Source organism: Priapulus caudatus, unplaced genomic scaffold, assembly GCF_000485595.1.
Source record: "Priapulus caudatus unplaced genomic scaffold, Priapulus_caudatus-5.0.1 Scaffold7, whole genome shotgun sequence".
Taxonomy (NCBI): Eukaryota; Metazoa; Priapulida; class Priapulimorpha; order Priapulimorphida; family Priapulidae; genus Priapulus; species Priapulus caudatus.
The window spans coordinates 229,432-243,037 of NW_014577068.1; the positions used below are offsets into that span (position 1 = coordinate 229,432).

Here is a 13,606-nt window from a genome sequence, read left to right on the forward strand (position 1 = left end):
GTATGTGAACACATTTGGGACTAACAGGGTTTACTAGAATCCCACCACTCCACCACAGAGTCACCGCAGTAGACGTTAGATGAGCGCTGTCGCTCCGCGGCACTTGTCTATATTACTTATGCAATCAAGAAACAAATATAGTGTTTTCGTTCCAGGAACTATTTGCACTAGCGTAGCTTGGCTACTGCTAGCTGTGTAACATAACATCGATGTAATTTTGAAAATCCCAAGTTTGTAGCACTTCTCTGGCTCAATGAGAACATTTTGTGATGTGTGCACACTGCAAGTATGCTCACAGTAGGTCTATATAGGCTTTTTGTTGTGAGGTTTATCCGTTTTAAGCAGTACTGGCACACCTTATCATGTATGATAACAGGGCCTACATGGAAACCAGCATCGTTGTTGTTTTGTAGCTACCCTGTTTTGATAAATAAAATATACTACTACTAGTCTACTACTACTACTACCTTCACAAGCCAATAGCTGTTGCTGGCAAGCTTCAGCAGCTGCTGTGCGAGACTGAATCCCAACTGACTGTAGATGCTGTCCAGTAGCAGTGGCAGACACGAACGCAGCGCCACCAAGCCAAGTCTGATGGACACACTCGACTTTTGCAACAGCACGCAGCTCAGGTGGTCTGTCAGGTCTTGCATAGTAGTATCTATAGATCAGATATCACTATCAGATATCAGTGAGGGACGTCAATTAAACAGTACCAGACACAGAGGACCACAGACAAAGACTTTGTGTAATCATGCCCAATCAAAATGGCAGAATCGCAGGGAATGTTTTCAATTATAAATAATAAACATGATAAACACAGTTATTCTTATAAAGTAATGGTACAGTTTCACAACATATTTCAATAACTAACCCTCTGCCTCATCATGAAATCAATGAAATATGAATAATAAAATAGCAGACACTTCAATCATTTCAAATAAACCGTTGACAAAAAATTTTGCTGACATCGTGCCTGACCCTCATAGAAGAATTTACGTACCCACATGCTTACTTGTTTCATGTTTTATCGCTCCTCCCCTCGATTCACTCAACAGCGCGGTGATGAGGCAGCCGATGAGCAGAGCAGTGTTTCCACTCAGCTGAGGATCGCTGTGGGTTGAGTAGAGGCACACGTCCTCTATGAATTGCACATCCTCTACGCCTGCAAATGAGATCAAGAACCTCGTCTATTGTTCAAGAAGCTTATCTGTTATAACATTTGTGTACTTGTGGAGTCAATCGACTGCCGGAAGCAAGTGAATTCGATAAATATAAATATTTTTACACAGTAAGCATAATGTAAATTTTCATTAGGTATATGACGACTGTGATCTTGAGAAAGAAGTGTACTACAATATCTCTGGAATTTAAGAAAGTAGAGATTGTGATATCGGACATGGTGAACCATCAGCCCATCTCAAAATAATATTTATTAAACAAATTTGTTACTGAAAAATGCATTCTTTTAAACAGATTCATTGACCACAGGTAGTAAGACTAACCAGTAATATTTTCGTCTTCCTGCACGAAGAATGGTTTGAAGAACACAGCAGGATAGAGCGTGACGGCTGCGGCTATACACCCGAGGGCTAGCGACTTGATGCTAACCCTCGTGTGCCTGTCCGGAATGATGCAACCTCGATATCCCGTCAACAAGAATGATCGACATAGGTGGCGCACGCAGTACACCAACGCCGGCTGGCTGGACAGGCTGCCTATCTCACCAACACAGAAGTCGACCTGCAACCAACCAACCAGCGCGCTAAGTACATGGGTGCGTGTGACCGTGCATGTGAACTTGTGCGTACGTGCATGCGTGTATGTGTGCATGCTTGCATGCGTGTGTGCGTGCGTGCGTGTGTGCGTGTGTGCATGTGTGTGTGTGTCTGTGTGAATGTGTGCATGCATACAGATGTTCACGAGTGTTTGCATGCATGCTTGTTTGAATGTGTGCATGTGTAAGGGTGTGCATGTGTGGGTGACTGCATATGAAGTGTCAGTAAGTATAAAATTACATGCTTAGATAGTAGTCCTAATACAGGAGTGCATGTGGCTGATACTACAGACAAATGAAGATTTCTCTCCAGGTAAAAAAATGGGAGAAAAGGTAACACAATGCTAACAGTATTAACATAACAGATAAAAATAGAGAATAGGAGATAGCATCCTGAACTAAACATATGAAGTATGCATACTTCATATGTTCATGATATTAGGGTGTTGCAGTTACCAATGGAGTGACAGCAGCTAATGCTTCTCACCTTCCACGGTTTTACGCAATATACTGTATATGCCATATTTTGCGCGTACAGATATTTTTGCGAATTCAGACTTGATGGACAATTTCACGAGTGGTTAATTTCGCAGTTAGTGAATTATTCGGTATTATTCGGTATTAATTATTCGCGTGTTGTTATTTTCGCGGTTGGGGACACATTCGCGATATTCGCGAAAATTAAACCACCGCGAAATATACAGCGTATACAGTAGATGAATGTGTTCCTGGTAATTAATTAATACCTACCTGGTAATCCAGGAGTATGCACAGCTGATACTATAAGTAAATTTTCTGGGGCATCAGGCAAGTAACTGAAAAATGTTTCGATGTTTAAATACCTGTGAAGCTGGTGAGACTGGCAGTGGCGACTGCCCTCTACTGCTCAGGCCTGCAGAAGCCTCCCCTGGTAGATCTTCACTAGGCGTTGTACTCACATCGTGGAATTGTGCTGAGTCTACAAAATATTTCATCGTATTAAATATTATATTATCATCAGTTGAGTATACAAACATACAGGTACACACACACAGACGAGTACAATTGAGAAATTTGCCGGTTAAACTTATTCATCATGTGAATGATCACAATAATGCATAATGCCCGGCGCACACGGTGAGATTCGCGCTGAGCATAGAGCGTGAGTTTCTAAACTCAGTTTAAAACTGACAGTTTCTAAACATTTATAGTGTAAACTACATCAACTGCATAATAATTCAACATAAATGTAGGTTAAATATGAATGTAGCTTTATGGAAGTATTGTAAATGTGAGTGAGCTCACCAATATTCCTAATAGGCATCTCTGTAAGCGGTGAATCCTGGCACACACCTATCTCCATACTCGAGTAATCTAGCCCATCTACACCCTAATAAACCAGTAATAAATCAGTCGTCAATCGATGCTGTAGACCATTACAATAAACATAACCAATACTAATGTTCTAATATAAAACATAAAGCTTTAAAATCATTTATTACCTAACCCATGCAAGTTTCTGTCCTAACCTTACAGGTAACATGAATGAAGCTTTCAGCAATACCGATCTATTTACTGTGAAACCAAACTAAAGCCAATAAAATAATTCAGTAAAAAAATGTCAAACGTCTTGGGGACAATCTTTATAATAATACGAACTTCGGATGACTTACCAGTTCCGCCAATCCTGTCTGACTATTACTGTCCCGGATAGAGGGAGTGTCTGTATCACCTTCCTCAGCACCAATAGTAAATCGAGGAGGGGTAGCTGAACCAGTACCAGAATCACCCTCGCTAACCGCAAAATGCAAAGAACTGCAAAATAATTATTAAAGCCAATGACCATACAGAATTCAGAACACATGAATGACACTAAATGCTCTCAAACTCAAATAAGTACTACAAAGTGTAGCATTACAGTATTACCTGGAATAGAATAACTGGTCATTGAGTAATCAAACAAAGTCAAGCTATTTAGATTTACGCATGCTTCCAGAGAGAGAAGATGAGAGTCACCATCCTCTCACAACTTGGATATTTTGGGGGTGAATTACAACCAAATGGAAACTGGATGCACAGTCTTTCTTTGATCCCATCATGGTTTCTAGCTTAAAAAAATAAACCATTAACGAGTGATAATTAGAATTAACAGCTCACCTATCTTCCATTTCATCCTCCAATGGAGCTTCATCATCAGCTAGTGATGGCAGCAAAGACGCCGAGCCTGAAACAGTATCACAAACGGCTAGTCAATGCTGTTAGTGCCAAACATTCGGTCCTTGTTCATATTACAGCACTGAAAAAGATCATGTCTGAATGACGTTGTTGCATTGACCTCCTATTTTACACGCGTGTGAGCATTACACCTTAACATAATTCGCACGTTCAACCTTTCATCATCATGTGCCACAACAAAGACATTGGGTGCTTACTTGCAGATCTTGAGTGCAGCCTCTCTTGCGTTAGGTCGTGCGTCTGCGACTGTGGGATACCATCTGGCGACAGAAGGATGCTGAGTAGAGATGGAGTGGGATGCTTGAGCAGCTGATGCATGGTTTCCAATGCTGCCGTGACAACATTGTGGTTTGAATGCTGTGTGCAGCACAGCAGCATCTCAAACATCTACAATGGTAAAATCATTATCAACATAGTTCACTACAGAGTAGAGACGAAAGGGTTGTCACGACCATGGGTTCGGGCATATGGACTGTAAATTCAAGTACCTATGGTAACAACAGGGATAGTAACAAGCATATACTTCTTCCTGTCTATAAAGATTAATGGTAAAAAATACAAAAGATAAGAATACCTAAATACTAGAAATCTTTAAACAAAACTGGCCAAATTTAAAGTGTACACTTGTACATAGACTAGTACATACACACATATTACATATTATCTGCTGTATAATATCATACACTAGGATTTGACCACAGTGAAATCCATATTCTATTCTATGCGCTTGTGTTTTTGAATATCAATATCTATAGTAGAGATTTGAGGTAGTCACACGAACTCCTACTGATGCTAAATCAATGACTGTAAAATCCGACAATAATAAAATTGTATGGAAAACCTGGGTATGTACTATAGGATGTAGTTCTACTGGGTTCGTTTTTAGAGCTTAGGAGAAAATGGTTGATGCTATCATAGCAATGAACAGTTAGCAATAAATGACTAGCTTCCCATCATAGTAGTCTCATTACGTTGTTCTAACTTTTGCTTCGTTTCAAAAGACGATCGAAAAGAAGAAATCCCAGACTGGATAAATCAAGGTGATCCCCCCCCCCTATTTTCTAGTGTAGACTGTCTGGCTTTATTTGCCATGTGTGGACAACCACATTTCCACTTTTTACTAACAGTAAATGCAGGAGTATTTGACTCTGGACATTTAGCGTTAATTTCGACGCTTGCCGTTTGACGGGGCGCACATCCCGACAGCAAGATTAGACCTTGCTCACCTGGACGAGCTGATCGGTGGCGACACCTAGATCAAGGCCCTTTGCTATTTTGCCAAAGCTGCCCTTCAGAGGGTTGTCGACGTCACCGGCGTCGCTGCAGGACATATGCGACACGATGTGGCGCAGACACATCAGCACACCCAGCAGCATGCATGCACTCTCAGCCTCTCCTGCTGCCGCCGTCGGCATTTCTGCACAAAACAAGCACAAAAGGCTGAAATTGTTACAATTTGGCACAAGTGTCGATTTTGATTTATTGGACCACGATTTGGTAAATCAGACATTTTATGGCACCACAGCTAGTTAGAAGAGCATCAAGGCAAAAATCTACTTTAAACGAGGGGCATTAAAGCAAGAACGGCCTTGTGTCCCACCGGGGGGACCAAGAGGATAAGAAGATCTAAAGCAAGTTACTCATCATCAACACCTTTTACGTGGAACAGGTTAGGATGTATACATAAAATTAATGGGAAGAGCACAGATGCAAAAAGGTAGGATAGCTGCTACGATTTATTGGCTAGTGGTTCATTCTGATGTTTTCAAGGCTCCATAGCAAGGAAGGAGGGCAACCACAGCATTAGCCATCAGTACCACAGTGAAATTCAAGCCGTGAGCTCACCCAAACAACCATTTACTTTAAACTCTAGCTCGCTGCGTATATGATGCTGCAGGAGATTTATGGATTAGAATTTTGGAATCTTTACAAACACAAATGTGAGCTCCAAACTTGGTTAACGAATGAACATAACCATTCCAATGTTAAGAAGGAAGCAAGAGAAACATTGGCACCATGCTATCCACATGCTGAACTACTGTCATTACTCCACGTTTCGCTTGTGCACTGTGGGACTGTATTCAAATTTCTAAAGTTTGCCGATTAAAATATAAGCAGGAAACGTGGCTAACAACTGAATATGTTACATCGTATATTATTAACACAGAGGAAAAGTGACACCATCTGAAAAACTGACAAACATCAAATAGAATTAAACTATTACGGACATCACCTCACAAAATTTAAACATGATTTTATATACCTAGAAGAATTGTAAGCAGCCAAGCAAAGAAGTGTTTTGGCTTCCTAGAATGCTGGCAGATGATGCTGAGGCTGCTTGCAGCTGTGCGCCTGCACACAGCTGAGCTAGACTTCAAGTTGGGCAGGAATGCCTTTAATAACACCTGCAGAAGCAACACAACACTGAATGAAAATAGCTCACTCAATATAATTTCCACACAAGATCCAGATGCTAATGAACTCTAGTATGCCAGTGCAACAAGGCCAGAAAATCTATTGTAACCCATTTAATACAATCTGACTAACACCAGCTGAAGATAACCTTTAAAATATCTTTACCACCTAAACTAACTAACACATGATGTAACTGAAAATCTGCAAGGTATCACCAAATATTCATTATGATAAAAACTCTTTTAATTTATTTATTTCACTATGAACTACAACACTGAACCAAGTAGCATTAGATCAGCTGCATTATGATGAAACTTCTTCATACCTTCACTTCGCCATCATTGGTAAACTTTCCTAGGACAGGAAATATTTTCAACATGGCTGCCGCCAAGGTCTCCTGCACTGACTCCTCCGGACGTTTACTTATGCGAGCTACGCATGGTAGCAGATTCACAATGTATGGCCTGAACGACGAGAAAGTGCCTCATGGTATTACACACATAATTACTGTACCCTCATAGATATATGCTGATATTCATAAATTTCAATCCTGGTACATGTCTAGTCCTGCCCAGTTATAACTGAAATCTAACACAGGCCTATATATATATCTTAATACTTATGCGACCCTGCAGCCCCAATACCCATCCATGCCCACTTACATCCACTCATTATGTCTATGCCTGCAATCATATGCTTATATAAACACAGAGCTGTATATATATATACCTGAACAGCAAACGTACGTCTCGCACTCTAACACACATCATTACCACACTAATTAGCATGACTTCTGCACTCAGTATCTCCACCCATACAGCTGTTTGCACTAACACACCTGCATTTCTGAGGTCTGATGAGATGTGTGAGATCAGCGAACCGCCACAGTGCCGCACGAAGACTGCGAGATACGCCATTCTTCTTGATCTCCTTATACAGTTCCACCTGCAGGCGGCCCAGGTTTGTTTCCAGCAGTGTCTGCAACCGAACCCACACATTACAGTATCTGACACACCAGCCCAAACATCAGATAATTAACCTGGCTAAATTAAAACATGAACTTCTAATCCTAACAAGAGCAATCAGAGATAGCAAACCTCCACCACAGTGTAGCAGTCCCCCCATCTTGCTGGTACACCCAATATAGAGCTTGATGAAATTTGCAGTTTTGATTTTGTTTTTAGAAAGTGTTGCGTTTATTTTGAGACAAAAAACATACAAATATACTGGTCCCTGCAGCAGCATTAAATAAACGCGCCCCGGCCAACATTTAATGTTAGCTGCAGCAGCATTAAATAAACGGGATTCACTTTGCACTGACTGGCATTACTGTACAATGCGCGTTACATTGCGTTACTATACATGCATTGTTACATGCGCCATGTCATTGTCGTGACAACATTCACCTTGCACTGACTTGATACAGAGTGTGCAAGACTATTTTCGATAGGTTAGATAGATAGATAGATCCGAATCTGGATCCAGATGACCACCTAAATCTAATCGATTCGTTCTCGGCCCAAGACCAACCCGTCCCAAAAATTTCATCAAAATCCGTCCGTAACTTTTTGAGATATCCTGTTGACAGACAAACCAACAAACCAACTAACAGGGGCGAAAACATAAGCTCCTTGGCAGAGGTAAATATGCATCAGCATCACAGCTAGTCCCACCCTGAAGTTATTTGTAATCAACGGTAATCTGCCAACGACTTTCAAGTTGATGGAGTCGTTACTCAACCTTGGCCCTGACATCAGATCTTATGCCTGGGTGCTGCATTAACCAATGCACTGTATTTACTATAGCAAATGTCTCTTGACTATTACCTTCACGGTCTTGTTCAGGCACTCGTCAGCAACGATTCTCACATCAGCATCTGGCGAATCACAGCACGCTAGTAAGGTTTCGATGCCGATGCCCAGAAATTTCGGAAACTCACTGTTTGATCTAAAATTACAACAATTTATACTTTTAACTCCCCATATACAAACGTAGATTTGACATAAAATTTTCTATCTAGGCAGCACAATGATGTGGACTGGTTCTGTTATATAAAGTTAGAAATTAGATGCTATATATTACTAAATCTACATTTTAAGCTAAATATGTAGCTTACCTTAAGTTTGGCATGCATAGTGCTTCAGCTATCGTATTACAATGGCTGATCTGGTCCTTTTTTGTAGCTGGTTCCTTTTTCCTGAACAAATATAATATAGCTTATTTTACTCACATCCTTGGATTATGAAGTATAGACTAATCTAACATAAAATCTACTACTAAATCAGAATATTGCCTATACAAATAATTAGGTGTCATAGCAGTCAGGGGCTATTTTAGACACATATTTTCCAATTCTATATCATAAAACAGAAAATCAAAACATTTAATTACTGTTTTTTATACATATCTTCTTGTGTAAACTTGTGAATAACTTGTACTGTAGTAAACATTAAATTTGTAATATAAAGTGTTGAAACACATGAGTATGAATTTAATACATGAATGTTTCAATATTTTATGGTGGCAAATTGGCAATTTTACTACACTAAGTGGCAAATACAATTGGCAAATGATAACTGCTCACAAAATTACGATTGAATTATGAAATTGTCAAATTGCAGTGTCGTGTAAGTACTAACAAATTCTGGAAGCTAGTATTGTGTAAACTAAACTACAATATATCATTTATACTTGGATTACTTTATTAAAAAGGTTTTCGTACATCTCTTTTCCCATATCCATCACCCGTTTATGCTTTGCTTAGCACAGACGATAACAGTGGCTATAGATGTTAACAGTGGCTATAGTTTTTCATTCATTGGTGACTAAAAAATAACTGCTGGCTCAAGTCTTGGCTCAAACTTTAAAATATTCAGAAGTAGCCCTGACATGTAAGCTGAAAGATGCAACTGGACGTGATGCGGCCATGATGCCGAGGCTTGCCGAGGATTGACACTTTGTGTCTTCCAATCACAGCCTACGCCGCACCTCTGTTTGATATTGTTTTAGGTGGGGACCCATAACAGCATGGAATTGCCGATCTCAGGAACTAGGGCATTCTGCTACGCTAGAACGGTTTTCTACGATAGAGTTTGGCCCAAAAACGAAAATAACACGCTGTTTAGCGCATTGAGCTACGTCCTTCTGTTAAATTTTCGCATCTCCGTAATCGGAATAAGCCCCGCCTTCTTCGTTGATGGGCATGAATGGGGCGTGACCGACGTTACCGGTTCCTGTACCTACCATTTTTCGCCGGCCTATTTACTTTTCGTAAATAATGAAATGCCCGGCCGATGCATTTCGCATCGAAGAGGAAAATTTTCCGCATTTTCACTCGCCCTTTCTTTTTTTTTTTTTCTTTTTTTTTTTTTTTTTTTTTTTTTGTTTTTTTTTTTTTTTTTTTTTTTGTTTTTTTTCTCGAACGTGAACGAGTGCGTCATTCATTGAACATTTTTCATCAAAATACAGCCAAATTTACATGCCACAGCGCCATCTCTTGATGTTTTATAAGTAAATATGGGATTTTCAATAAATAATGTGTTTTTAAATGTATTTACCACGATTTACGTATAGACACTATATGTTATTTTTACTGATTTCTCCGTATCTTTCCTTGGAATTTTCATCGTCGGAGGGCCGGTGTTTTACCAATGTTACTAGCCTCTGAAATAATTTACTGGCACATGCCGGTGGGCCGGTGCTAATTTCATGTCCTGAATAGTATAACCTACAAGTTTCTATTACCACACATTCACACGTCATAAAACAACAGTGAGTTTCGAGATCTAAATATATATATTATTATTATATAATATATTTATATAATTACATTGCGGCCTGCAGGCCATTTCTATACGGCAACAATATTTTTACACATATATAGCCTACCAATTAATTATTGACAAGTATAATAGTCGTGCGGCTGTACAACGGCACCTGATGCACAGGTTAAATATGTAATTGAGTGGCGCAAAGCAAGGTTACAACCCTTTTGCAGCTTTTTCCACAATTCCAAGAAAGATTTTTGCTTTCGCCCTCACCCCAGCGGTACGGTGGTCTTTAATAATGAACGAGACCTAAACAATGCCCCCCCCCCTGTTCATCAATCAATGCCGCGCTGCAAGCGCAAGAATTGTTCTACTAAAAAGAGAATTGTCATAATCAGAATGAGGGCTGTACATGTACTCAAAGGTGCCTCAAATACCATCTCCTGCGATCTACATTTTCCAAATTTTCTGGGGGAGGACCCCCATACCCCCCCCCTGTTTCTCACCACCCTCCTTGAAATCCTGGATCGGCCACTGTGGAGCGTAATAAATTGAGCACCCCTACTTCAAAAATCGTTCCGCGCCGCCTGCTACACTATACTCCGAACGTAGTTTGCGTACGTCATGCAGTTGTTGGCTCATTAGTTTGTGATTCACATGCACTAAAATTCACCAGAATGCATGGAATGAAGTCTTTGTAACAAAAATTTTCCTGGTGGGGGGAGTCGCGGGACCTCCAGACCCCTTGCTTAAAAAGTGGCCTGACTGGGGCTATATTTCCCAGCCTGAATGATTTTCCCAGTCCGGCCCTGTCATCAGGCAAATGTAGACAATATATGATAGAATGATGTCAGAAAACTATATATATAGTCGTGTGAAGTTTACTCTCATTACAACCGAGTGGTATTTACTCTGGTGATTTTTGAACAGGAAACTTGAGATGATGACACTGACTCGAGTTTAGTCTTAACTCTTAAGTACGACAAGCGCAACAAACTCAAAACTTGAACCCAGGAATTGCTATACATTTTGACTTATCCGTAAATAAAAAAGTTACTGTGAAACTCTAACTGACCTCGCATTCAGTGTGCTGATGTGTGCACATTACAATTGTGTATCTATCAAGAGTACATAATAGAGATTATTTCTATTATGTACTCTTGGTATCTATATATAGGATACTTAGAAGAAACAAAGATGTATCATACCCTTTCGATCAAAGCCTTGACCAATGATTGGCAACATATACGTGCCCATAAGCACTTATATAATATAATAACTTATTAGCGGACATTTTGCATAGTCGACGAGCTTTAAAGGAATACTTGACTCTAAGTTCTAGGGTTGTTTTCAGTTGATTTAGGTTAAACTTACGCTACATTAAAAATTTCATGGTTCAATCACCATTAGAATTTTTGTTTTGTTTTAAAACTAACGACTACAGTTTGATCACAACGACAGTGGCGCAACTCAAAGCATACCATCTGAAAAGTTACACCAATAGACTTTTCAGCCAAGGGCTACAGACCGAGGGTGTTTCTTATTTAATTTAAAAGAGCAAAGGGATTGCAATATTTTATAAACGACATATAGTTTCAGTTATAATATGGATAAATTTGTCATAAAATGAATATCGTTCTATTAGATAGCATTTAACTAAGTATAAATATAATTGCACTTTTGTGATTAGCCCTCGGTCTGTAACGTGCAAAATAAATTGGCAAATGCAAAACTTTTTCAGGGTGGCAGCAAGATCGCAGGTGTCATGTCAGCACCCAAAAATGAAGTTCGAAATTCAATTTTGTTTTATGACAAACGTGAACGAGTAATTATAGATATTTGTAGGTATGTGCTATTATTTATGAATCTACTGTCATAATATCCTCTCAAATTCTAGAGTAGAGTATCTCTTTAATAATCTGTTGGGTAGTGTATGCCACTCGACACATGATATTCAGGGAAACTGTTGGAATTCGAGGAAATGTTTAGACGGATCCTAATTTCATGTAAGTAGTTATAGTAGTAGTACTACTACAACTAAGTAAGTACTCCTAGTCCTATTATTAATATTATATTAATTAGATATATCATATTCATTATCATATACTCATTATCATATAGCACTGCCACTGCCACTGGAGACTAGCAGGTGTTGCTCAACCCTACTCTAGTTTGGGAAATTGGGACCCCCGCCCCCATTTTCATTACAATACTATGGGCTGTTAAACGTTATAACTTATATTGAAAGCAGTCACAAAAAATTAATACAATGATACATGACGTCGACCAATGGCAATGCATAAAACCATGGCATGCCAAATACTGCCTGCCAGTGGCAGTTAGACACAATAATGTAACCCAAACACAGGAGTAGGGTTACAACGTGTCCCTATCCTTTTGTGTGGAGGAACCCCTGAGTGAATCACTCAGGGCGGTTTGCTGGTGCGTTTTCAGAGACTAGAACTTCCAAACTGGGGTTATTCTCAACACGAACCTTTCTCCACTATCTTGGAACTTACTATGTATCACAATACTATGTATTAAACTAATATAACCTGTTACAAAAATTTTAAGTGACGAGCGGCGAATATACTGAGCGCCATTTCTGTTGAGCTGTGACGTACGGATTCCCAATGCGCAATTATTGCGCATAGCAATCGGCAAATGCAGCGACCTCCGATTTGTCGGTGAATTCGCTCTTCAAACCGAAGTACGTCACAGGTCAACAGAAATGGCGCTCAGTATATTCGCCGCTCGAATCACTCAGGGCAGTTTGCTGGTGCGTTTTCAGAGACTAGAACTTCCAAACTGGGTTTATTCTCAACACGAACCTTTCTCCGCTATTCAGGGACTTACTATGTATCACAATACTCTGTATTAAACTAATATAACCTGTTACGAAAATTCGAAGTGACAAACGGTTGGTGTTGTTTTAGAGAGCAAAGAATTCTGCTTAATGCAATACCATAAAATTATTCTAGACTCACAGACAAAGTAGAATAATGTTGTCGTGAAATAGCACAATTTTCCCGTTTTTCCGTTGTACACTCTAGGTATTATCAGCTCTTGATTATATTACATTTATGCAAGGTAATACAACATAAACAGCGCATGCGCAACAACTGCTCGGACGAATAGCGCATACGAACAGGCGTCCGATGCTAGGACGAATATCTACGTCCCGACAAACTAGATACAATAATGTAACCCAACAAGAGTAGGGTTATACAAAGCGTCCCTATCCTTTTGTGTGGAGGAACCCCTGAGTGGGGATGCGAGGCGGAGTTAGGCATGTGGGAGGGGAGGTTTAGGAGCCAATATCTCAGCCTAGGAGTATCGTATTGGGGTTATTCAGCTACCTCAACGCCCCTAAGCATTTTGGCTATCGGTTTCTGTCACCGCTTGGAGCGCTGATAATTGATGTCACATGCCC

The 13,606-nt window shown here is 39.9% G+C and overlaps 1 protein-coding gene across 1 annotated transcript in view; it reads right to left on the reverse strand.

Annotated features, from left to right (window-relative positions):
- LOC106805659 (huntingtin-like) overlaps positions 1–13,606 on the reverse strand; it is a 61,270-nt gene that overhangs the window by 46,600 nt on the left and 1,064 nt on the right. Inside the window, exons 2-15 of the mRNA XM_014807352.1 lie at positions 8,523–8,603; positions 8,233–8,353; positions 7,245–7,384; positions 6,732–6,870; positions 6,255–6,396; positions 5,218–5,408; positions 4,189–4,378; positions 3,914–3,980; positions 3,430–3,571; positions 3,062–3,146; positions 2,620–2,735; positions 1,506–1,743; positions 1,004–1,165; positions 468–661 (exon numbers count right to left, since the gene is read on the reverse strand). Coding sequence (XP_014662838.1) covers positions 468–661; positions 1,004–1,165; positions 1,506–1,743; positions 2,620–2,735; positions 3,062–3,146; positions 3,430–3,571; positions 3,914–3,980; positions 4,189–4,378; positions 5,218–5,408; positions 6,255–6,396; positions 6,732–6,870; positions 7,245–7,384; positions 8,233–8,353; positions 8,523–8,603 — 2,008 coding nt within the window. The remainder of the gene's footprint in view (positions 1–467; positions 662–1,003; positions 1,166–1,505; positions 1,744–2,619; positions 2,736–3,061; positions 3,147–3,429; positions 3,572–3,913; positions 3,981–4,188; positions 4,379–5,217; positions 5,409–6,254; positions 6,397–6,731; positions 6,871–7,244; positions 7,385–8,232; positions 8,354–8,522; positions 8,604–13,606) is intronic.